The sequence below is a fragment of the Malaclemys terrapin genome, chromosome 8 (assembly GCF_027887155.1).
Source record: "Malaclemys terrapin pileata isolate rMalTer1 chromosome 8, rMalTer1.hap1, whole genome shotgun sequence".
Taxonomy (NCBI): Eukaryota; Metazoa; Chordata; order Testudines; family Emydidae; genus Malaclemys; species Malaclemys terrapin.
The window spans coordinates 91,995,039-92,020,070 of NC_071512.1; the positions used below are offsets into that span (position 1 = coordinate 91,995,039).

The 25,032-nt window shown below is 43.7% G+C and overlaps 1 protein-coding gene across 2 annotated transcripts in view; it reads right to left on the bottom strand.

The window, feature by feature from the left end:
* The window catches only part of DNAJC6 (DnaJ heat shock protein family (Hsp40) member C6), a 73,144-nt gene that overhangs the window by 8,250 nt on the left and 39,862 nt on the right, over positions 1 to 25,032 (bottom strand). For both annotated transcript variants that reach the window (XM_054038589.1, XM_054038590.1), the window contains exons 6-17: positions 24,861 to 24,994; positions 21,102 to 21,296; positions 20,546 to 20,663; positions 17,777 to 17,856; positions 15,256 to 15,449; positions 15,064 to 15,144; positions 13,668 to 14,114; positions 9,631 to 9,783; positions 5,368 to 5,436; positions 4,244 to 4,378; positions 2,258 to 2,524; positions 1,312 to 1,457 (exon numbers count right to left, since the gene is read on the bottom strand). In XM_054038589.1, coding sequence (XP_053894564.1) covers positions 1,312 to 1,457; positions 2,258 to 2,524; positions 4,244 to 4,378; positions 5,368 to 5,436; positions 9,631 to 9,783; positions 13,668 to 14,114; positions 15,064 to 15,144; positions 15,256 to 15,449; positions 17,777 to 17,856; positions 20,546 to 20,663; positions 21,102 to 21,296; positions 24,861 to 24,994 — 2,019 coding nt within the window. The remainder of the gene's footprint in view (positions 1 to 1,311; positions 1,458 to 2,257; positions 2,525 to 4,243; positions 4,379 to 5,367; positions 5,437 to 9,630; positions 9,784 to 13,667; positions 14,115 to 15,063; positions 15,145 to 15,255; positions 15,450 to 17,776; positions 17,857 to 20,545; positions 20,664 to 21,101; positions 21,297 to 24,860; positions 24,995 to 25,032) is intronic.

Below are 25,032 nucleotides of genomic sequence, written 5' to 3' on the forward strand. Positions count from 1 at the left end.
GGGGGAAGGAAGAGGGAAAAATCCTAGGTGAAAGAGCAGCTTTCAATTGGAAAGGCTGCTTTTGAAGTTACAATAAGAATTCTCCAGCATGCCACCTTATGAAGCTTCTAAGTTTTTTGTACCAGCGGAAAAAGAAAACAAACAAACAAACAAAAAAACACAGATTTGCTCAGCTCTATTCTGGACTAACATTAAAAAAAAATTTACTGTACTGAAGTGCTCTTTTTTTTTTTTTTTTTTTGCTATTTAAAATAAAGTTGTATTTTGTGATCTTGGATTTGAGAATTGGGATTTTCCAAAGACAAACTTCCCCAAATTGTGATATGTCAGCAACCAGAGCATTTGTTGGTGGGCTCCAGAGAGCTGACTAGTCACCTAGTGCGAGCTCTTCATTTCTAGCTGCTAAGTTGTATTAAGATATACAATGCATTTTTAGCTGCTTTCCAAGTATGTTTTTTCCATGCAAATGTAACTCACTGGTGTGTGATACACGGCTCCCGCAGAACCCAATCTGCACATGATGCAAGTCGGTTACAGATACAGCTAAAGAGACGTGGCTCTTTTGCTACAGTTTGAACTATTCAAGCTTTCAGCTCTGGGGGTCCCCAGCTCAATCCCCCAGTCTGCTGGCCCAGATGGCAGATCTCACATAAGCAGTTAAGGATTGTGAGTGGAAAGTAAGGGAGTTATTGATCATTTGTATTTAAATGTGGCTCTACTATGACAGTTTGATGCCTACCTGCAGGGCTGGCGCTTCCACTAGGTGACCCTAGGCGGTCGCCTAGGACGGCAGGATTTGGGGGGGGCGGCCTTTTGCCATCCTCAGTGGAAAGTCAGCGGCGGAGGGTCCTTCCGCTCTGGGTCTTTGGCGGTGGGTCCTTCACTCGCTCCGGGACCCACCGCCGAAGTGCCCTGAAGACGCGGAGCGGAAGGACCTCCGCCACCGAATGCTCAGAGGAGGAGTGCTGCCGCCTAGGGCGGCAAAAACCCTGGCGCCACTCCTGCCTAGATGAAGAATACAGTGTGACATAGTAAATTTTAGAAGATCTTGGACCCCAAGCATGCAGTAGATAAGTGCATACTAGAATGGAGTGAGTGCTAAGTGAATACAGAAATACCATAAACGAAGGCATTAGTAGTTTCTGGTACAGGAGTTTGTTCTTAAAAACCAAGCTTGTGGCAAGTTAAAAGTGACTAGTTTTACTTATTGTAAGGAAGAAACTGAGCTGGATTTCAGTCTTCAGCTTGCTGGAAGGAAAGTCATTCCAAATGTGGGTACAGTTATCACACAACAACCAGAATGCAGCTTACTTTTAACTTTTCAGGGTCCATCTCCTTAGCCATTTCTTCTTTTCTCATTTCAGCTATTGTTCTGGGTCCCTTTCTGTCTTTGTGGGCATTAAAGCCTTGACCAGATAATAGGTCTTCAAAATCAGCAGACACCTTTGGTTTTGAGTCTTAATAAAAATCAGAAAGCTTAAGTTAGCGTCTACTCTTGTAGATACGCAGTATGATTAAACAACATTTTCTTCAAGTTGCCCACCAAAGCAATATTCTGATCACAAAGCACATAACCTCTTAATACTTCAGTCTGTATGTAAATTCTCACCTCATGATGTAGAAACCACCACCACCCCCACCCCCAGAGCATAAGGCATTTTCAGAAATGGCAACTAGTTGCATGTATCCAACTTAATACACTTGGGCTCCAGATTCAGGCATTCCAAGCTCTAGGCTCCAGTTGAAGGGAAACACATATGTTCTGCAATCAGACATGTCTCACTGGACACTCCAACAGATTTTGTGTGGCTCTATGGCCACTTTTGGAACATAAGAGCAACTATACTGATCAGACCCAAGGTCCATCTAGCCCAGTATCCTGTCTTCCAACAGTAGCCAATGCCAGGTGCCCCAGAGGGAACAAACCGAACAGGTAATCGTCAAGTGATTCATCCCGTCGCCCATTCCCATATGGCTGTAGGAGTGTTAGGAATGCAGAATTTCCGGAATACCACCAAACTTCAGAATCATCATTCCCCTCCGTCTCTCCCCACCCAAGTACAAAATGTAATTGCCCTTGGAGATCATACAATGATCAGTTTGGTTGTATTTACTCCGGTCATCAATTGTTCATCTCTTTTTGAAATGAGCTACATTAAATAGCAGCAAACATTTTGGAAGTCATTGGGGGCAGATGGTGAACAAAAAAAAAAAAAAAAAAAAAAAAAAAAAAAAAAAAACACCACCACACACTTACCAGCATTGGCTGGTCCTTTCCCACGATCGTTTTGCCCACCAGGCATTGCTGAAAAGCTCACATTGTAGTTGGGCCTGTTCTGTGGAGAGGCATGTGGTATGTTTTGCTGGGATTTGGACTGTGATTGTTGCCAGGAGTATCCGGCACCTTGCTGCCAACCACTACCTCCCATTGGCTGGGGAGATGGTTTCTGTGGAGAGCCCATAGGAGGGAATCCTCCACTTATTCCTGTCGGTGTGGTTGGTTTGCTGGCAAATGAAGACCCCCCTGTGATATAGGAAGAGGGGAGGAAAAAAGAAAAAAGTTTAGCAGCATGTTCCAACAGACAGGGCACTGGTCTGAGAGCTGGGAACAGAACCCAGTGTCCTGACTCAGCTATTGCTCCGTTGTGTGACCTGGAGCAAGTCACTTCACTGGTTTCCTTTGGTCTTAGTCTATATTTAGTTTGTAAGCTCTCTGGAGCAGGGAATTTCCTTTGCTAAGTCTATTCTGCACCTAGCAGAAAAGGGCCCTGACCTGGATTGGGACCTCTAGAGGCTATTGTAATACAAACTAACAATAAGCACAGGTAGCTCCTTGTGTGCTACACATGGTGGACAGTCAGGAACCAAACAATTTCTTGTGGTGGTTACAATGCCAAGCAACATTTACTAGAACATTTGCCATGAGATTGTATGCATAGACAGACACACACTACTTCCTGAGGGGCACAAGGTACCAAAATGGCCAAAACTAAAATAATGATGTAACCAAAAAATATTATCCTTTGGAGCTTAAAGTGTCAAGCTGAATTCAGATACATTTAATGTAAGTTTGGTTAAGTTCATGTGATGTAAAAAATGTGAACTACGCTGAACATTTAAAGTCTGGTCCAGATCCTGTACAGTCCAACCTCTTGCTTGTTTTTAGAATCCATCACATCACTACACAGATTCACTAAAGCAAAAACAACTGCTCTCTTACATAATGCCTGGTACTTGTTTGTTTTGTTCCAGCAGAGCAAGTGGCAAGCCAGTAGAGGGAACTGGGAAACCTAATTTCAGAACCATGCTGACATTGACACAGATGACGAAATGAAATGGCAGCCAAAGGCATGTTAGTTTGTCCAATGTAAGAAGCAGAGGATGGGAGAGGCTGGCAAATGAAAAAAAATATATATTCTGTGTTTACTGAAGTGGAAGCGGGAGAAAGTCGGAGATATTGACCACCTGAGAGTGTCTTAAAACCAGCGTGATCAAAAGTCTTTCCAATAGTAGCGTTTGGAGGCCTCTGATCATTTTGCAGGACAACCTAAGCCAAAAGCATTTATCTAGGAGTCAGAAAGTGAAGTGTCATTTGCAGGAACACACAAATTAAGGCAGGATCCTTGGGGTTCCAGGCCCCAGCTTTAGGGGAAGTGTGGATGGAGCAGTGACTCAGGGCAGAGCAGCAGGCACAGCAAAAAGGCATAGCCTGGAGGGGAAGATCAAAGCCCAGGCAGAAGAAATAAAGCCCACTGAAAGGGCAGGTGGAGAGTCATTCCCAGGAACCCCTGAAATTTTTTTTTGGGGGGGGGGAAATATTGGTTGAGCCAAGCCCCATTTGTTGTTTTATCACGTTTGTTGCTATCAGATTTAAGCGAAGGATAAAATCAAGGCAGCAGCCCCTCGCAAGTTAAAACCGGTCATTGGCGAGTCATTGACTTCATGTTATACCTTACAAACCCATGCTGCCTAACAATGGTGAGGTCCCAGCCAAGTCTTCCAACAAGCACCTGTAGATGCAAGCTCAGAAGTCCAGCTTTGAAGCAGCATAAAGAACCTAGTCATCCCGTCCCTTCTTTGAAACAGCTGCTTTCCAAAACCATCTCTGAGGTGCAAGTGTAGTAAACTGCTCCGACCCTCCCTCCCCCCAGAAATACTGCTGCCCATTCTAATTCAACCCTTCCACATTAGCATCTCTTCTAAACTGGCCAGCCATGCAATTTGAGGTATTGAAAAAAACAACCTGCTAAATTTGCACCAAGAGCCCCCAAATCAGCAAATGGATCCAGAGTTTGTGGTTTGGACTGATGAGTGGGAGTGCTATGGAGAGATCCTGTGGGACTTGTAGCGGCTGACTTGCTTCCCATACCAAGGCCACCTACAGAGAGAAACAGGGTTTGTAAAAACCAATCTGTAACATTAGCTCTGCTCAAACTTACCATTAGGATTCACACTTGTATATTACCATCTTAATCTTTAAGACAAGCATGCTCTTGTAGAACATCGAGGTGCTTTGTATATTGAACTGACATTTTATACTTTGAAGAGTAAATGGTTCATCTCTCTCACAATTCAGCACCAACTATGCAAGAAAATATTAGGCTTGGTATTCTCAGATTGCTTCTACAGCAGCCATGGTATTTTGCGATCATATGTAGTGGGGGCGGGGGGCAAGTGAAACACTTTAAAAGCTTTGAATTAATTTTATGTAGTGGCTAGCCATTAGCCACAGTTAGGACTCCACAACGTATTTGAAGACCTCAATGGCTGAGAAGTTTGCATTTAATTTGATTTCATGAGACACCTGCTACATTTTGCAGGTTTTTTGCTCAAAATGAGGACCATTTTCAATCAAATGGTTCAATTTTCAAGCTAAACCTTTCATCTTCAGAGCAATTTTTACATTGTACCACGCAGAGTTTGGAAGTCTTGCACATTGATGCAAAAAACAGCTTTCACAGATGGTGAGAAATAAAATTTGGAGGTTAGAGAGGGCCACACAACCTCATTTAGACTTATTTTTTTGAGAAGGGATGTGAAGTTCTGCATGAAAAATGGTTTGCACTACTTCAGTGTTCACTGTTACTACAGTAACCTACAATCTGGTCACCTTCAAAGGACAGCAATTTCACATGTATAACTTCCTCCGTACCTTTGAAGGAGCATGCACTAGATCCCTTAAGTTCAGGGGAGAATCTTGTGTAGTCCATCAATGGAGTAAATAAAGTTGTTGTTGTTGTAATACAACATAAGTGACTACAGTTTTAGGTAATGGAAGATGAAACCAGCTCTCTTCAGCTAGTTGTAATATTTTCCCCATTAAGAATTCACCTTTAAAAAAGGGATACAAAGTGGTACCATACAAACCTGATTTGTTGGACCACTCCCAGCCACCTGAAACATCTGGTTGTATGGCAACAGTTGGTGTACTAGAAGCTAAACAAAAACAATTGTTACTTATTAAGGTATTACAAAAAGAAAACCTAACCCAGCCTCAGAAGAAAAACAAAAAAAATAAAGAAACCTATAGTGCAGAATGAAATTGTATAGTGGTACTCTGTGATTTGGTAATGATGGAAGAGTCCCATATTGAGTCACAGCTATTGTGAATAAAGTTCTCTTTGACCCCACCCCATTACGTTTTGTTAAGCACGGTACACAGATTTAATGTCTGTTTCAAGTGACTCAGTAGTACAAACTGCACAGTCCAATACAAACTTCTCTGATTTGGTTAAAGACAATGCATAAAAATCAATGTGACCACCACCCATTAGGATTTTTAAGTAAATATCTGTAGCTATCAAATGGGGATGATTTTAGGCAGTTTTATTTTAGGCAACAAAGTTAGTTGGCTTGCACTCAATTTATCAGAAATTAAAGTTGTGCCAGTTTGAGATGCCTATTACCACACATTAATTTACCTGAAAGAATTTAAGTAGTGACCAGAGCACAGAGATACTGTATTGGGTGGAAGATCAGAGTAAAGTATCTAGCACATTCAACAGATGCCTTCGTCTTGGCAAGTGCCGGCGGTAGAAGAATTCAAGTTTTGAAATGTTTGCGGAATCCCATATTTTAGAAGAGAGAGAGTCCATTAAAAACGTGACCTGCCTTGGGTAAAGAAAATAGTTCTAACCCAAGTTAGATGAGGATCATTTTTTAATTCAGTGCTTTAAAATGAAGCAAGATTTCATTCTTCCATGTATGTTATCTGCCCTGAAACCTACTACTATTTCCCTCTACTCTAGTAATGCTGACTATTTCTCCAGACAGTCTGAAGTACTTTGGAATTCCTTTTGGGTGAGCAACACTATGATACCTTATATATTTACTTATAATCCCTTACACTTAAGTGCTTTAAATAAAATTAAAAAAAAAAAATCCAGAGATTGCTGAACTCAACTGAATGCTGCAAATCTACAGACCCTTCTATCTTTTGTTGAGCTTTTTGTACCACTAGAGAGAAAATGAGCTTCTCTCTGGAGTGACAGGCCTGGCTTGTGAAAGTAAGGACCCCCCCTAAATATAAATATAGCAGCACAAAGGGAAAATGCAAAATGAAAATCAAATGAAAAATGCACCTGATAAATAAGCCTCAATATCATGATGTGGTGACTTGTTTTGGACATAAACAGCCTGCCAGAACAGTTGCTTATCAAGAGCTGAACCTAGTCAACATTATAAGTTTGCACTTTCTGAACAATACAGAAATTGTGCTCCAATACCATGGTGACGGGCACTGTTCCTAGATTACATGTGTCCCCATTCCCTCCACCACAGTAGTGCATGGATTCTCTTCAGCACTGACTGCACATATCCTCCACAGGGTTCAGATGTTTGTGCGGGAAAGGGGGTGGGGGCTGGCGAACAGGGTAACGCTCACAGAAATTTCCACCCTATAAAGCCCTTTCCCCCTGACATTTCTCCCCCAAAGATGATCTGGACCTGGATAAAGAGTCAGGGAATTGTTTCATTAGGACAAACAAACAAACCAAACAAACAAAGGTAGAGAAAGCAAAATTGTAAAACAAAAGTTCAGTTGTAAAAGTTCAGAAGTGAAACATGTACATTAAATGCAAAGCCCAGCTCTGCTAGAAGGGAAGTGACATCAAATACAGCATCTTGGTGAGTCGGGGAAATCATTCAAGCTGGTCTTTACAGAAAGTAGCACAGTTCTGAGCCAGCATCATGCTTCAGAAGGAGCCAAAAGACACTCTCCGAAGCACTTCTCCATTCCAGAGCAAGCTTTAGCAGTTCAGTAAAACCTTACATCCTCCTGTCAAAGATCAGCAGCCACAGAAACATTAAAGGAAAGCAAAGGTGTAACTGTATTTCAGAGGGGACAGCAAGTTGTTTCATTCTAATGAAGTGGTATAAAAATACACAGATAAACCAAACTGGGTTTCTTTAATGCAGCGGAAAGAAACAAGTGGTCAGGTTTTCAAACATTATTGGACTGCACAACCACCTTCTGCCAAGTTCCTCATTAATTCTCGGCACTAGCACTGTAATTTAGTACCATAAAGAGCCATGATACTGTTTAACTGCTTTCATTGATACAGCCGGCTCTGGCTAGGACTCATGGTGTCCAATTAACAAAGTTGATATGCCCAGTACCCTCCCCGTTTCCATGTTATGGCAGAGCTAAAATACACCAGTGCCAGTGAGATTAAAAAAAAATCCCCTCTTTTGTAATACTAACTTTCCAATGAGAATATCCCACTTAAGATATCTCTCAGATCTTGGGAGACAGACCAGTCAGTCCTCGCTTACAGACAGCCCCCCAACCCAAAGCAAATACTCACCAGCAACCACACGCACACACACACACACACACACACACCCCCCCCCCCCAAAAAACACTAACCCAGGAACCTATCCTTCCAACAAAGCCCGATGCCAACTCTGTCCACATATCTATTCAAGGGACACCGTCATAGGACCTAATCACATCAGCCACATCATCAGGGGCTCGTTCACCTGCACATCTACCAATGTGATATATGCCATCATGTGCCAGCATCGCCCCTCTGCCATGTACATTGGCCAAACCGGACAGTCTCTACACAAAAGAATAAATGGACACAAATCTGACATCAGGAATCATAACATTCAAAAAACAGTAGGAGAACACTTTAACCTCTCTGGTCACTCAGTAACAGACTTAAAAGTGGCAATTTTGCAACAGAAAATCTTCAAACAGACTCCAATGAGAAACTGCTGAACTAGAATTAATTTGCAAACTAGATACCATTAAAGTTGGGCTTGAATAGAGACTGGGAGTGAATTTGTGTAATGACCCAGCCAATCTATTTCCCCATGTTAAGTATCCTCACACCTTCTTGTCAACTGTCTGGAATGGGCCATCTTGATTATCACTACAAAAGTTTTTTTCTCCTGCTGATAATAGCTCATCTTAATTAGTTAGCCTCTTAGAGTTGGTATGGCACTTGCCACCTTTTCATGTTCTCTGTATGTATATACACATCTTCTTACTATATGTTCCATTATATGCATTTGATGAAGTAGCCCACAAAGGCTTATGCTCAAATAAATTTGTTAGTCTCTAAGGTGCCACAAGTACTCCTGTTCTTTCCACCCGAGAAAGGCATTTTAGATGATCAGACAGTAGGATTAATTTGGGGCTGGATTTGTTTAAGCCAGAGAAGGCAACAGGATCAAAAGTTCTCAGTATCTGAATGAACAAGGTGATATCTAGTTCACTTCAAGTGAGAGACTATTTGGTGGTAATGCACCAATAAATGGGCATAGAGAGACGATATTCAGATTGAGCAGGAGAAGACTGCTGTCTGCAGAAAAGCTCCTTGCCTTTTCTTTTTTAAACACACAAAGCTTAGCATCAGTCTGATGGAGACTCAAAGATAAAATGAAACAACTGAACAACAACAACAAAATAAGTCTGATGTGAAGAATCACCAGAAATCTAGATCCAGGATGATGCCTGACTAAACACTAAGGCTTGGTCTACACTAAACCCCCAAATCGAACTAAGGTACGCAACTTCAGCTACGTGAATAACGTAGCTGAAGTCGACATACCTTAGTTCGAACTTACCGCCGTCCAGACGCGGCAGGCAGGCTCCCCCGTCGACTCCGCGTACTCCTCGCGGCGAGCAGGATTACCGGAGTCGACGGGGAGCACTTCTGAGTTCGATTCATCGCGTCCAGACTAGACGCGATAAATCGAACCCAGAAGTTCGATTGCCTGCCGCCAAACCAGCGCGGTAAGTATAGACAAGAGTCCGGAGTTTTCTCTACCAGATTCCGTGTGCTGTGCCCTATTTTGTGCAATTAATAGTAATTTGGTTCACATCAGACCTCATAACCACATGAATACATAAGCAGGCGTCGCTGTTTAGCGGTCCGATTTCTTCATGTGCACAAATGGCTCAATAATTAAATACAGATTGGGAGTGCAACAGGATTCAAATTAGAAATAAGCTGCGAATCTAGGGACTGAAAGCCCTTTCTTCTCTCTCCATTGAGCAGCTGTGCTTTAGTCATTATTTCAGAGATAAGCACGTTCGTGCTTATTAATGGCTTATTCCCTCACCATTACTTATACAAACACCTGTTTTAAATACTATAGATGAGGCATTGAGTTTCTTACCCATGTGAAAAGGGTCACTGTGCACAGTAGGTGAAGGACTTCTTGTTGCTTGAAGGAAAGGATCACCAGTGGCATTTGATGAACCAAGAAAAGAACCCAGTAGATCTGGACCAGACTGCTTGGGGCTAGTTCCAAATGGGTCAAAGACAGTTGCTGTAAAAATGCATTAGAGGTTAATTTCTCCATTTCACACCATGCTTTCCCTTTCTAATTAGTCTGGATCAGAGCAGTTCTCCTCAAAACAAGTAGGCATCATTTCTAACTCCCACAGACACCAACAGGAGGTAGGATGCAACCGGGAGAGACAGACCGATAACTGGGATTTACACTGAATATATAAAAGTATTCCAACCAAGTGCTACAACTCTAGGTTCTGTAGGATATATCCATGGCAACACAGATGCACATCCCATCTGTCTTATCCAAGGAGAATAACTGCTCCTCAATTCAGCTGAGGTCAGAAGCTATAGGAACGTATGTTAAATTCTGACTTGCACACTGTGTGGAGAAATGAGTGAATAGCCCAGAAACTTCAGATGTTGGGGTCTAACCCGTTCCCCTTCCTAAAACTATTTGAGAAATAGGATGGGGAGTGTTGGAAGTTCTCTGAAAGCTTTGAAGACACCCAGAGGATGTCACCAAGATTATGGCGTTTCCGAAAGGCTCTTGTAGAAATAGCTTTAGAGAAGCACTAGTGCCTTTCCTGTATATATGAACCATTTCCACATCTGTGACATGGGTACTGAGTTCAGCTCTTCCATAAATTCCGTTTTGAATACCTGCTTAGCCCATCGCATTTTAACTCGGAAAAGCTGCCAACAACAAGGAGCAAAGTTTAAGGAGAGAGGGGAGCAATCTAATCTGACTACTCAAAATGTTATTGTAATAACACAGCACGTTACAGAAGACTATTCTGAGCTCTGAACACTGTACGCTAGTGAAGTTACACTTATGTGGTAGCAGCATCGGTCATGTTACTTAATAATCGAATACTGGCTTACTCACTCATTTGTCCTCCTTATTCCGCCCAAGCTGCTCATTTGACCACTACCTTCCCGCCCCTTAACATATGGTTCCACTCTGCCTGGAAATCCTTTCCTGACCCTAGTGGCAGAGCTGGCTCTAGGGGTGGGCAAGCAGGTCATTGGCCTGGGCACCAACTCCCAGGGGATGCCTAACTGCTGTGCTTTTTATTTCCCCCATTTGCTGGTTGGCTGGCTGGGTGTTTTGTCGTTCTTGCTCAGCCGTTGGGGAGAGGGGGCCAAATGTGTTTTCCACCATGACTGACAATGTCTAGGGCTGCTCCTGCCCTTTGCCACACCATCACCCTCTTAAGACAGTGTTCTCACAAATCAACTTTGAGGCTTATAAACCACAATCATATCAGAAGCAAGATATTCAGGATGAGCGTACTGCTCACACAAGGAACCTAGGTACCTTGGCCTTCACTCACTTCTTCCTTCTCCAAATCTGTCAGTGTCCTTCCATCCCCGCCCCTCACCAAGATTATTGTTCTCATCATGGTTTAGATTGCAATGGTCGCAATTTTCAATTTGTTTTGTAGACACATCTGGTGCCTGTGCACTAGTAAATACAAGTTTCCCTCTAAAAATAGAACACTAGATTCACTGATTTTAGTTAGCTTTAGGATCTTCAGGAACTGGCTGTGAAAACCTCACATTTAGTAGGTGTTACTACAGTGAACTCTACTCAAGTCTTACACTGTGCTGATTTAGCACAGAAGTGGGCAAACTACGGCCTGCGGGCCACATCCAGCCCACGGGACCCTCCTGCCTGTCCCCTGAGCTCCTGGCCTGCTGTTCCCCCTCCCCTGCAGCCTCAGCACGCCGTGCCACTGGCACAATGCTCTGGGCAGCCAGGCAGCTCTGTGCTGAGTGGTGGCGTGGCTGGCTCCAGCCACAACCGTGCCGCAAGCCACCGGTGCTCCAGGCAGTGCGGAAAGGGGGCAGGGGGTTGGATAGAGGGCAGGGGAGTTTGGGGTGGTGGACAGGGGGCAGGGAACGGGGAGTTGAATGGGTGCAGGGGTCCTGGGGGCAGGAGTTCCAGGGGCTGTCAGGGAGAAGGGGTGGTTGGATGGGGCAGGGGTCCCAGGGGGGTTGTGAGGGGCCAAGAGGCAGGGGAGAGAAGATAGGAGGCGAGGGCCAGGCCACGCCTGGCTGTTTGGGGAGGCACCTCCCCTAACCGGCCCTCCATACAATTTCCGAAACCCAATGCAGCCCTCAGGCCAAAATAGTTTGCCCACCCCTGATCTAGTGCACTACAAGCGGATTTTAAAAACACCACAGCATTAACACTCAGCATTTAACGCTGTTAAACTGCAAAGGAAAAAGAAAATATTATCAGGAAGTTCAGCATATGCATCGATGAACGTATGCTGCCGCTAAACGGGTTCTTTGAAACTAGGGCTAGGTCTACACTGGGGGTGGGGAAATCGATTTAAGATATAAAAATTCAGCATTCGCGTAGCTGAATTCGATGTATCCAATCCAACTTGCCCCGCTGTGAGGACGGCAGCAAATCGACCGCTGCGGCTCCCCCATCGACAGCGTTTACTCCTACCTGGGCTGGTGGAGTATGCGTGTCGATTCGGGGATCGATTGTCGCGTCCCGACGAGACGTGATAATTCGATCCCCCAAGAGATTGATTTCTACCCGCCGATCCAGGTGGGTAGTGAAGATAAGCCCCAAGACTGATAGTTGTGGGTTAAAAAGAAACTGTCACAGCCTTTACCATACATTTCTTTAACTGGTTCTGAATGTGTGTTTAAAAAAAAAAAAAAAAATACAAAAGGGAAGAAGTTCAGCTTTACAGCTCTCTCTTAAAACAGAAGAAAAAGCCCACCCACAATAGGGACATGCTGCAATTTAAGTATTGTGCCCAGTGATCTGGAATAGCTCCTCCAAAGCTTGCAATCACGTTAGACCAGGGGTTTCCATTCTCTGAGAACTTGCCGCTGCCTTTGGCAAAGTTGATTAACCACTTCTCAGACTTTCCCCAATCTGGGCCTTTGAGACTCTGGCCTTCAGCATTTCCTTCATAGATCCTCTTCATTCCTCCTTTCCCCAAGGAGTCTGGCCCCCCTCCCTTATCTCTTACACTCAGCCTATGGGCAAACTCATTGACACTCAGTGTCAGTATCATCTAAACAGTCTGCCTTGTACTTTTCAGCAGGCAGGTATCAGAGGGGTAGCTGTGTTAGTCTGTAGCCACAAAAACAACGAGGAGTCTGGTGGCACCTTAAAGACTAACGGATTTATTTGGGAATAAGCTTTAGTGGGTAAAAAAAACTCACTTCTTCAGGCAGGGAGGAGAGAGAATTTTTAATGTTTCAGTATTTGCCTGCTGAAAGAAGAGAGAAGGCAGAAATAGACAGAGATGGACTGCGACCACAGCTCCTCACCCCTCTGAACTAAGAGAAAGTGGAGATCCAGACTTTGCTATACAGGCCCATCTCTAGCATAAATCCAACAGCAGGGGTATGCTCTAACCTACCAACCAGCCCCCACAGCGTCCCTCTAACTGGAGGATTATGAGAAATATCTGCTGGTCTTCACAGTTTGGAATCATCAATTTCATTTAGATGGACATTGGGTCACTAAGATTTATGAATTCTAAAATATTCTCCTTCTACCTTTGTTACACAGTATCATTTTAAATAGTCCCCCAACACAAAGTATAAACTTACAGAAATAAAATACTAAATGTCACCAATATAACTAATTCGCCTGGACATGAGTGTAATGGACAGGTCCCTTCACCCGAGAAGTATGCGCGCACATTAGCGCTGAAATGTAGTATTTGAGATTCCTCAGAGGGCAATGCTTGTGTAGTGCAAAATGCCCCGGTTTCCTTGCAAGGCCTCAGAGATACTTCAAATCCCTCCCTATGTAGAATCTCACTCGTCCATCATCTCTACTACAAGTCCAATAGCTCAGAAACGACTGTAGAATGAGCCTAACACTGGGATAACATCACACATTTGTACCGAGTCAGGCACTAGGCGAAGAAGCGTTACCTTCTCCTACTCTTGGGGATGGAGATGGAGATGCTGAAGCTGCAGAGCGTCGAGGGGTGGAGTGTGCAGATCCAGGCCCACCCACGTGAAAGACATCCTCAGCAGCTGCCTGTCCACCTTGGCTGTGGGCCCTGGAACCACTGACCCCGAACAGATCACTCAGCAAGTCTGAGTTAGAGGGGAGAGCAGTGGACTGAGCAGGGAAATTCTTGCTCATAGGGCTACCGTCTAGACCCAGAAGGTCGACATCCTCAGGCGGAAGTGGTGCTGGAGGCTCTTGCTGCTTTTTGCTGTGTTTTGGAGTCCCATGGGTTTTGTCGCTGCTAGCATTGCTGTGCTGACTGGAAAGGGATAAGAGTTCATCGTCGGACTGTTCACTCTCCTCATGCACTAGTGCTGCCCGATCCTCAGAGGTGGGGTGAGAACTGCTTTTGTCAGATTTCTGATCTAAGTGAGCAAAAGAATTTACGTTAGCTTCCGGTCCTTTAGGTTTTTACATACAGACTTTATTAGCTTCCCATGGAAAAAGGCAGCAATAGCAAAACACACGTGTTCAGCGACATTTAAAATGGAAGTGCCTAATAAAGATTAGTTAAGTCCCAATCACTCTGTACCATACAGAAATATCCACACTTTACTGATAGGGAAATTGAGCCTACAGAACAGGACAGCGTAAGAGCCTTGATGAGAACAGAAGCTGTTCCTGGGTCCAGATGTGGTGCCTCGACTGATTTGTCTCGGATTTCATTTATGGGGGACTAAAACACATGGCAAGGGCAAAAACGTAGAAGCATTTTAATGAAAGCATCGCTTGAACTTGAATCCAGTTTTTTAGTTTGGTAGAAGGGGGAATCCTCATGCTGGATTCCTAAACTGTATGTTGCAAAGATGCTGCAGGAGACTTGTGCTATATAAGCTACAGGAGAGGTTCTCAAGCTTGTTCATAATGTGGAACGTGTTCTACTAGACCATTACGTCCCATGGAACACCAGCCCTCCCATTGGCAGGCACAGACCACTTCCTCCCTGTCCGTAGTCACATAAAGGTGCCACAGGGATGTTGCAAGTGAAAGAGAAATACTGGGAAAGGCAAGTATTTTAAAATGGTCTTTTAATGGGTATTAGCAGCTGGAATCAATGGTTTTGAGTTTGAGATTTTGAACAATCTACCTCAGTCAGATAAATCCAGGGCATGTAGGCACAGTGATCTCACCACCTCAGAAGAAGGGAGTGTTCATTTTAACTCAAATTACAGCCTAACCAGTAGCCCACAGTGATCTAATGGGATCTTGTCTTTCACAATCTGACCCTTTGCTTGAGCAAATTCATCCTTTAAAAACTAGAGACAACTTTTTACAATACTTTGGCTGAAAATACTAGAGGCCAAGTCCAAGTACCTTGCCAGCTGAGAGAGGAGAGGAATGCCCCCTGTCCAACATTTTTTATGTTATCCTGAGGTGCATCTACAGAGCTTCGACCTGCAAGACAAAGAACCAAATGCACCACGATAGAAGAAAGTCACAAGATAGTAAAAGGGCATCATTAGTGTTAGAAGCTTAAAAATGTGCACAAAGCAGGGCAGTTCTCACCTGCCAAGGCGAGAGCATCTTGATGTTCCTGGTGAGAGGAGAAAAGAATGCTTGCATTGATGTCTTTTGTTGTGAAGTTCTCCCAGGGAGGAGTCAGGTCAGTCTGTCTATCGGCAGATTCTATTTCTATCTCCAGTGTAACATGAAACAGCTGTGGATATTTTTCTGGGGAGTCACATGCATCCAGTTCTGGTCTAAATGTTGACAGAAAGCTGTTCAGTTAAAAGTAGTAAAACCATTTTTTTTTTTTTTTTTTTTTTTTGCAGACACAAATAAAAAGTTTGAAGTCTTCAATGTATGTATACGTCCACGTTGATTTTTACACTTTCCCCTATTCACTTCTAGCATCTTTTTCAATTGCACACAAACAGCAACAAAGTGGCAAGGATGAAGCAAGTGTCTGGCATGTGTTACTATGAGATGAATTGTACAAATCAGCAAAGTTATTCTTTAGCTAGTGCCCAAGAAAGGAGAAAGGGGAGGGCAGAAATTGTACTCTAAAGACTCTTGTCTCACTCCATCCTAATAGTTCCCATTTAAAAAAAATCAACCTCGCTGGTTGACAGATTGTGCTGCTGTCCGCACTCAGTCTATATTTTTCAACTGCTGTTGGGTCTCTACACTTCTCTTGAATAGAGATACTTTATTTTAAATAAAATGGAATCAGTTACCCAAATTAGTCTGCTCAGAGTTGCAAACTCGTTGCCATAAGGTAGATGTGGGCTAGGACACATCCCCAAATCAACTATTCCATATCTAGGCTTTGTCATTATACTGGAAACCACAGCCATGTTCTCCTACTCATCCAGTGATTGGACAGTCTGTAAATCAGTCCCCAAGAAAGTTCCTTGTCTCATCACATGGGTGTAGTCCTTGTCAAGCCAGTTCCCTCTGAGTCGGGGGAGTTGGTGTTCCCTTCTGTCTATTCTGTTACCTTCTCAATTATTGATTAGGAGCCTGAAGGCTGCATACTTCTTCCAGCCTTGAAATTTCTGGTCTGCCATTTTCAGTTTCAGACCATTACTCATTTCTGCTCTCTGATCCAGTGTGGAGTTTCTATGCCCCATCACATGGATCAAGCTGCCTTTTGACTGGACTACCACTTTGCAGTTAGGAGAAGTCAGGAAAAACAGTAGCATAATAAGCTATTGTCACTGCACCACGTAAGGAGCATACTCAGTATCTGATTTTGCAGTCTAATGAATGCAAAAGTTGTAAGCAGTGAACATTCTTAGAGTACTCAAGCCTTAGTTTGGTTATTTTAAGACTTTGTAAAACAGAGTTAATGAAATCAATAAGAGACATTTCCCTTGAACACTTCTTCAGAGAAAGTATCTTATTCCAGGTTTCAGAGTAGCAGCCATGTTAGTCTGTATCCGCAAAAAGAACAGGAGTACTTGTGGCACCTTAGAGACTAACAAATTTATTAGAGCATAAGCTTTCGTGGACTACTGGGCTGTAGTCCACGAAAGCTTATGCTCCAATAAATTTGTTAGATTCTAAGGTGCCACAAGTACTCCTGTTCTTTTATCTTATTCCATTCACCCATGAAAGGGAACAAGATCTTAGCCATTTTATTGTTCCCCTCATCCTCCCATACGCCACACCACCATGCAGTCACCCTTGCAGGGGTTAGATATACCACAGACTGTATGCGAGGATCTGTTTGTTTTACCTATTAAATTACCTAGGGCACTGGAAATAAAAGTTGTATCTCAGAAATTAAGACATTTGCCTAGGATATTTTACCACAATGCACCAGCCTTGGGGAAGTAGTGGGCATAACTTCCCTCCCCATTAAGCAGAGACAGGCAGACCTGAGCCAGCTGAAGGGATGTCCAGGTATTAGTTATACTGGAAACAAAAGGGGAAACTCGCCTTTCTAGGGAGGCTCAGCAAGTCCAAGAGTATTTTCCCTTTAAGGGACTTTCATTTAGTAGGCAGAAAATGTGAGGTAAACATTCTACTGTATATTCCAGGTGCTCCAGACAGCTCTCCTACTGCACAGTCCAGAGTGGATATGAGCCAGCAAGACAAGAAGAGTGCACATCATGCATGCATTTAAATATATTAAGTAACCTGGACCATTTAAAAAAAAAAAAAAAGATAGGGAGGAAGAGGACCACTCATTATGGGACACCCAAATATTTTTTCTGCATTTTCACAATTGCCCATTATGTAGTTTGAGAATCACTGAATGAGTGGTACCTAGGGAAGAGATGGCGCCCTCAAAGTAAAAGAAAAAAAAATGGTCTGCAGAAAACCCCGTTTCTCATTTCCCCAGCCCCTCAGAACAGGTATTTGAGAGACACTGGAATGAAAGTCTGACAGTTTAGTCTTTTTTCAATGTTGTCAAAGCTACTCAGGCAGCAGATCTTAGAAGAGCTATTTATGCCCTATTTATATGCTAACATGCATTGGTTACTTTATCAAACTAGTCAGTGATGGTCAGATTATTTATATGCAGCTAACATGCTGAAGTTTGCATGCACTACTGGTCTCTGATCTAAGAGGTACTTACTTTGTAAATTTTAGCAGAGTTGTTCCCAGTGCTATGAATCCAGTATGAAATTGAATCTGGAAGATCTGTGTGTTTGTCATCTTAACAAAAAACACCCAAACAAAAAAAAAGTCACGAGATTAAATATACACATTTTAAATAAAGGGAAGTAATTCTCTAGATTTATACGATATACAGACAGCTAATCAGTTCTACTTCACTAATTGTAACTATATAAGCAAATACTCCTGGGGGAATTCTGCACCACTGCATATGTGCAGAATTTATGTTCCCCGCAGATTTGCTTTCCTACAGAAAAATGACTGACAGGGAAGCAAAGGGAAGCCACAAAAGCAGTCAGACGACCCTCCCCAGCAGAATGTTTCGGGGGCCCAGAGCAGCTGGCAGAGAAGTAAATCACTGTGGGGCAGGAGGCAGGACTGGGGAAGATCTGGCTGGTGGCTCCTATCCCGTGCCAGGCTCAGCTGCTAGTCCTAGTTGGGCTGGGAAGGACAGGACTTCCTCTTTCCTTGCACAGCAACCGGGGCCGTGTTAGACCCACCCCCAGATTTCTCTCCCGGCTGAAGGAAGCTCTGCAAACTCTCCCCCTGGCTTTCTGCACCCATTGCTCCTCAGTTGCAGGGGAAGGGATCCCTATAGAAGGAGCTGCTCCCCCACATCCACCCAACCCCTGTGCATCCAGACCCCCTCATACCCAAACCCTCTCACTGCGGCTCACCCCCCCTGCACTCAGAACCCCCCCCCCAAATGAGCCACACTCCCCCTGTACCACCCCAACAAGCCATCCACATCCTCACCAAGCTCCAACCAGCTGCCTCTAGACCCCCCAGAGTTCCCCCACACCCATACCCCTCTGTCAAGCTCTAATTCCTCCACACCCAAACCTCCACTGTGAGCCCCAAGCACCTTCACCTGGACCCTCCTGCAGAGTCCCATTACTATTGCACCCAGAACTCCCCCCCCCCCTAAACAAGCCCCTGTGCATCCAGATCCCCCCCGCACCCAGATCCTCCACTGAGCCACCCACACCCAGATTGCCCCACACAGAACCCTCTCAATCCACACGTGGATCCCCCACACACTTGGATCCTGCCTTGCTGAGTCTGCCTGCCCACACCTGATGGGCAGGGCCCTGGGGTGTTTCTGGGGCAGGCCGGTCCTTGTGCGGTGTCAGGGTTGGGTGCAGCCTCGCCACTGAGTCTATGTCCTGGGGAGGAGCTGCACAGTGATCTCCCACCTCTGTGCAACCAGTGGCCTGCCATGCTGGAGCCTCCACATTTGATAAATAAAATGTGCAGAATTTTAAATTTTCTGGCACAGAATGCCCTCAGGAGTAAAGTGAATGAAAGTCTTTACTGACACCTACATCTTATTATGTCATCACCTAATCTGTTTTTCAAGCACACAACAGCTTTTCTATCTCAGAGTCCAATATCTCTAATAATCTTCAACTCTCCTTCCTCGCATGTAATTCAGAACACCTCAGTGCTGAGTAAACATTTCTCCCCTTTGTTCTCATTTCTCAAGAGATCTTAATTTTTTTTTAATGATTTTATTATATATCTGTTCTGACAGACAACCATGTTGACATTATGTATGTTAAAAGTCTGTTGACCTAATCCTGAGAGAATGCAGGAACTTTCCTCCTGCAAATGAAGACTCCACTCCAGCCCAGTCCACCCAGAGGAGGATGAAATGGCACATTAGTAGGGCCTACCAAATTCACGGTCCATCTTGGACAATTTTTAAAAATTGTATAAGTGTGAAATTGAAAGTTTCATAATTTCAGCTATTTAAATCTGAAATTTCACGGTGCTGTAATTGTAGGGGTCCTGACCCAAAAAGGAGTTGGGGGGAGGGTCACAAGGTTATTATAGGGGGTTTGCGGTACTGCTACCCTTACTTCTGCGCTGCTGCTGGCGGCACTGCTGTCTTCAGAACTGGGCGGCTGGAGAGTGGTGGCTGCCGGCTGAGAGCTGCAGCTGGGATTGCCATCTTTACTTCTGTGCTGCGGCCTTCAGAGCTGGGCCCTCAGTCCGCAGCCACCACTCTCCAGCCACCCAGCTCTGAAGGCTGGAACACAGATGTAAAGGATGGCAATACCATATCACGCCACCCTACTTCTGTGCTGCTGCTGCTGCCTTCAGAACTGGGCCCCTGGCCAACAGCCACCGCTCTCCAGTTGCCCAGCCCTGAAGGCAGCGCAGAAGTAAGGGTGGCAATACTGCAACCCCCCTAAAATAACCTTGCAACCCCCCCCGCCCCCAACTCCCTTTTGGGAAAGGACCCCCAATTTGAGAAACGTTGGTCTCACCTGTGAAATCTGCATAGTATAGGGTAAAAAACACACACACACAAAAAAAAAAAAAAGACGATTTCACAGGAGAAGACAAGATTTCACGGTCCGGGATGAGTTTTTCATGGCCGTGAATTTGGTAGGGATTAGGAATGTGGAGATACTGGCTTGTTGCCACCTCCTTCCATATGTGGCAGGGTAGGGATTCCAATGGGCCGTTGCTTCAAGCTAGTTACCGGCAGTGGGTCTTTCGGTCTAGCAGCTGGAGGGACCCTGCCTGGCCCCCCTCCATACAGTGCCATCAGCACTGTCACTGCCTACTCTGAGCTTCACTCCTAAAGATTTGGAGAGGTTGGGGTCATGCCAAACATTTTTATGGCTACTTTGCCTCTTTCCACTTCGATCTGAGTGCCAGGGTCAGTCTTTGACTCAGTGTTTGTGTTGTGCATATCAAAAGGTAGACCAAACTATACTTTTGCTTGAAGTCGTCCCCCAATGGTTGATCTCATATGGTAGACAGAAAGGACAACATCTCCATGAACAGTAACTCCTAATGGAATTAGGACTTTCCCTTCTTGCATACGGAATTCCCTTTAAAACAAATGAGGAAGAAGTCCATTGTTATGCTCACTTCAGCAGTACCATTAAAATTATTGCTTGTGTACTTTAAAAATACATAATCTCAAAACTCAGACCATGATTAGTTGACAGAAGTAGCATTCTGTTCTCTGGCTAGTTGTCAGTTGAAACAGTAATGCTTCACATAGAACTACTAGTATAGTGGTAAGCCCCAGCACCTCATAACAGAAGTTCAGACCAGCTCTGGCAGTCAAGTTTTAACACTGGGCATCAACTTTCCAATAACATTTTCACTTCTAGTAGCATTATCGTGCCCAATTTAATCACAGTCAGGGGGAAAACAAACCAAAAATACCCACTCACCCATCCGGAGCCTAGTAAATTAGATGTATTACACTAAAAAAAGACTTATTAGCATCATTAAGAGATAAGAAAGCCATAGTAACTTACTTCATTCTTTCATATTCCTGGGAGGTTGTAAAGATTCTGGTTTCTCCAATCAGAATGTCACAGAAGGGTCGACACCCATTTCTCTGTTTATTGAAACAGGGGACCGGACTGAGAGAGACTGATTTGATAGTAAGAGGCTTACAGTGAGGGTGGATGGGCTTTTCTGCTATTAGATCACAAATGTATCCTAGGTATCTGCAACAGAGAGAGCCATTACCAAATGATCCCATCACTAGGGCTGTCAAGAAATTAAAAAAATTAATCACAATTAATTGCACTGTTAAACAATAATAGAATAGTATTTAAATATTTTTGGATGTTTTCTACATTTTCAAGTATTTTGATTTAAATTACAATACAGAATGCAAAGTGTACAGTTATCACTTTATATTTATTACAAGTATTTACACTGTAAAAAGAATAGCATTCTTCAATTCACCTCATACAAGTACTGTAGTGCAATCTCTTTGTCGCAAAAGTACAACTTACAAATGTAGATTTTTTTGGTTACATAACTGCATTCAAAAACAAAACAATGTAGGCTCTCAAGTTTTACAAGTCCACTCAGTCCTACTTCTTGTTCAGCCAATTGCTAAAACAAAAGTTAATTTACATTTGCAGGAAATAATACTGCCCGGTTCTTGTTTACCATGTCACCTGAAAGTGAAAACAGGCATTCACATGGCACTTTTGTAGCCGGTGTCGCAAGATATTTACATGCCAGATGGGCTAAAGATTCATATTCATATATCCCTTCATGCTTCAACCATCATGTGTCCACGCTGAAGATGGGTTCTGCTCAATAATCCAAAGCAATGTGGACCAACGCATGTTCATTTTCATTATCGGAGTCAGATGTCACCAGCAGAAGATTAATTTTCTTTTTTTGGTGGTTCAGGTTCTGTACTTTCCACATTGGAGTGTTGCTCTTTTAAGACTTCTGAAAACATGCTCCACACCTCGTCCCTCTCAGATTTTGGAAGGCACTTCAGATTCTTAAACCTTGGGTCAAGTGCTGTAGCTATCTTTAGAAATCTCAAATTGGTACCTTCTTTGGGTTTTGTCAAATCTACAGTGAAATAGTGTTCTTAAAATGAACAACGTGTGCTGGGTCATCTGCCATATATTTCATATTATAGCAGTCTTGGATGAATGCAGGTAAAACAGAGCAGGGAACATACAATTCTCCTCCATGGAGTTCAGTCACCAATTTAATTAACACATTTTTAAAATAGCATTGTCAGCATGGAAACATGTCCTCTAGAATGGTGGCCGAAGCATGAAGGGTCATACGAATGTTTAGCATATCAGGCATGTAAATACCTTGCAATGCCGGCTACAACAGTGCCATGCAAATGCCTATTCTCACTTTCTGGTGACATGGTAAATAAGAAGCAGGCAGCATTATCTCCTGTAAATGTAAACAAACTTGTTTGTCTTAGTGATTGGCTGAACAAGAAGTAGGACTGAGTGGACTCGTAGGCACTGAAATTTTACTTTTTTTTTTTAGTACAATTATGTAGCAAACAAAAACACACTCCAAAAATCTACGTTTGTAAGTTGCACTTTCATGACAAAAAGAGATTGCACTACAGTACTTGTATGAGGTGAATTGAAAAAATATTATTTCTTTTGTTTATGATTTTTACAGTGCAAATATTTGTAATAAAATACACACTTTGATTTCAATTACAACAATTTGTATATATATACACAAATGTAGAACATCCAAAATATTTAATAAATTTCAATTAGTATCCTATTGTTTAACAGTGCGATTAAAACTGCGATTAATTTTTGAGTTAATTGCGCGAGTTAACTGCGATTAATCAACAGCCCTACCCAGCACACAATTATCACTTCTGTTTTCTAGAAGAGAGGCACTTGGAGAGCATAAACTTGTAATGAGCTGCTTGTAAAGTTCCAAGAATGAAATTTTGTCAGTATTTGTACAACATGCTGCCGTCAAGCCACAAAGCAAGCAATGTAAGCATTTTATGCCAATTCTGCATTTATAAACTGCACAAAATTATATACACACACACGCACACACACACCAGCCAGTCTCAGAGCCCAGTCTCAGAGCCCAGGACTACTGACTTGGTGCAGCAGGATTGTCTATTTGGTCAGCAGGCCTAGGGATCAGCACCTGCTTCTCCAGTCTCTTTTAGTTCAATGTGTCCTGAACTCCTTGAATGGGGTTCAGCTGGATCAGCCTCCTGGTTGATAACCCCTTAGTCCTGCCCATCCCAGGGCTAGGCACAGGGGAATCTGGAGTAATTAGGGGGACCCAGGCCCTCTCATTCCACCAAGGATAATAGCATGGTATGACCTATGCTTGGCCCACTTCCTGCCCACCTTCCCCACCCAATGCCTCAGTTTGAAGTGGGATTGCTGTTTACTTATAGTCCTTTGCTTCAAACCCCAGAGTCTCAGGGCTGATGTAGGTGACCCTCTGGTGCCCCTACCTCTTGGGTGAGGTCTAAAAGGCGGGGGGAGAGGGGGGAAATGGAACAGTCACAGCCAGAACAACTTGGTAAGAGCTTCTCCTCCTGTCTCAGGGCAGTGCTTCTCCAGGAAATGGCTTCTCTCCTACCCCCAGCCTGGGCGGCTAGAACTCTTTATATTCTTTTCCCCAGGAGTATGCTTGGCAGTACGTGAGGGGCAGAGCTTTCCTGACCCGGCACTGCTTGGCAGTACGTGAGGGGCAGAGCTTTCCTGACCCGGCACTGCTGGACCATTTTCCCTGCCTGAGCCTTAGTGTGGCTTTGGAAACACACTTGGGCTCATGCTATGGTGCTAAAAATAGCAGTGCAGTTGATGTTCCCACTCTGGTTGAGACCCACCCCCCTTGCAGGGTTCCAGAGGTTGGGGGGGGGGGGGAAAAACATCTATACTACTATTTTTAAGTGCTGTAGCAGGAGCCCGAGTCTGTATATTCAGGCTCAGATTCCCTTTTGCCTTTTTTTTTTGGCGCAGTGTAGATAAACCCTTAGAGAGCAGTTAATTTAGCTTCAGTTAAGTGGATTGGAGGGTTTGTTTCTATAATGATCCTAAACAGCACTTTTGGAAAAGAAAAAATAATGACAAATCCAAAACTTGCCAGGAAACAGCAATGCTGCTTTCAGTTTAACTAGGCTAAGTATCTTAGGGGTTTAAACTTTTGTTTCTACATACTTATCACTGCATTTTTTCTGTTCACTCTGTGGGAGCCTACCAACAGGATATTCTTCAGTTGCAAGACAAACCTACTGTAAACAAGATGTTTTACACAGCAAGTTTCTGATCAGACAAACGGTCATTTGGGGGGGGGGGGGGGGAGTTTGAAGCAATATTAAGCCCAGACTGGTCTTAATTTTTTTCAACCTAAGGAACAAAGCCATCATAAACAAACGAACAGCCTTCATCTATTAATCCTTGGACACAATTTGAGGAAAACAGCATTCACTACTCTCACTTTACACAGGGTGAAGCTAGGACACAAAAAGACTAAGGAACTTGCCTGACACTACATAGCTCTGGCAATGTTAACATACTAGGACTGGAACTCAAACACCAAACCTCTTGCTTAATACTTTAGACCATCATTACTCAAGCTAGCATGTGGCACATGAGCAGTTCCACTGACTTCAGTGGGACTACACACGGAAATGTTTGCAGGACCCAGGCCTGGACAGCTAAGGAAATGGGGACCACAGGCCTAAAACAGTTATACATTTAACTATGTTGAATAGTGCTCACCCAACTAACATACTCTACCTTCTGTGGGATGGCCAGAGTCCTATTCCAGGTCTCTTTGAGTTGAGCAACTGAATAGCTGGGATTGGACTAGAGAAGAGATGACAGAAACAGAACATTGCACTGACCAGAACTGCTGATGCTGCACGGCCATCCTGTCAGATAAAATGCAAGAGCACATATCAGAGATATC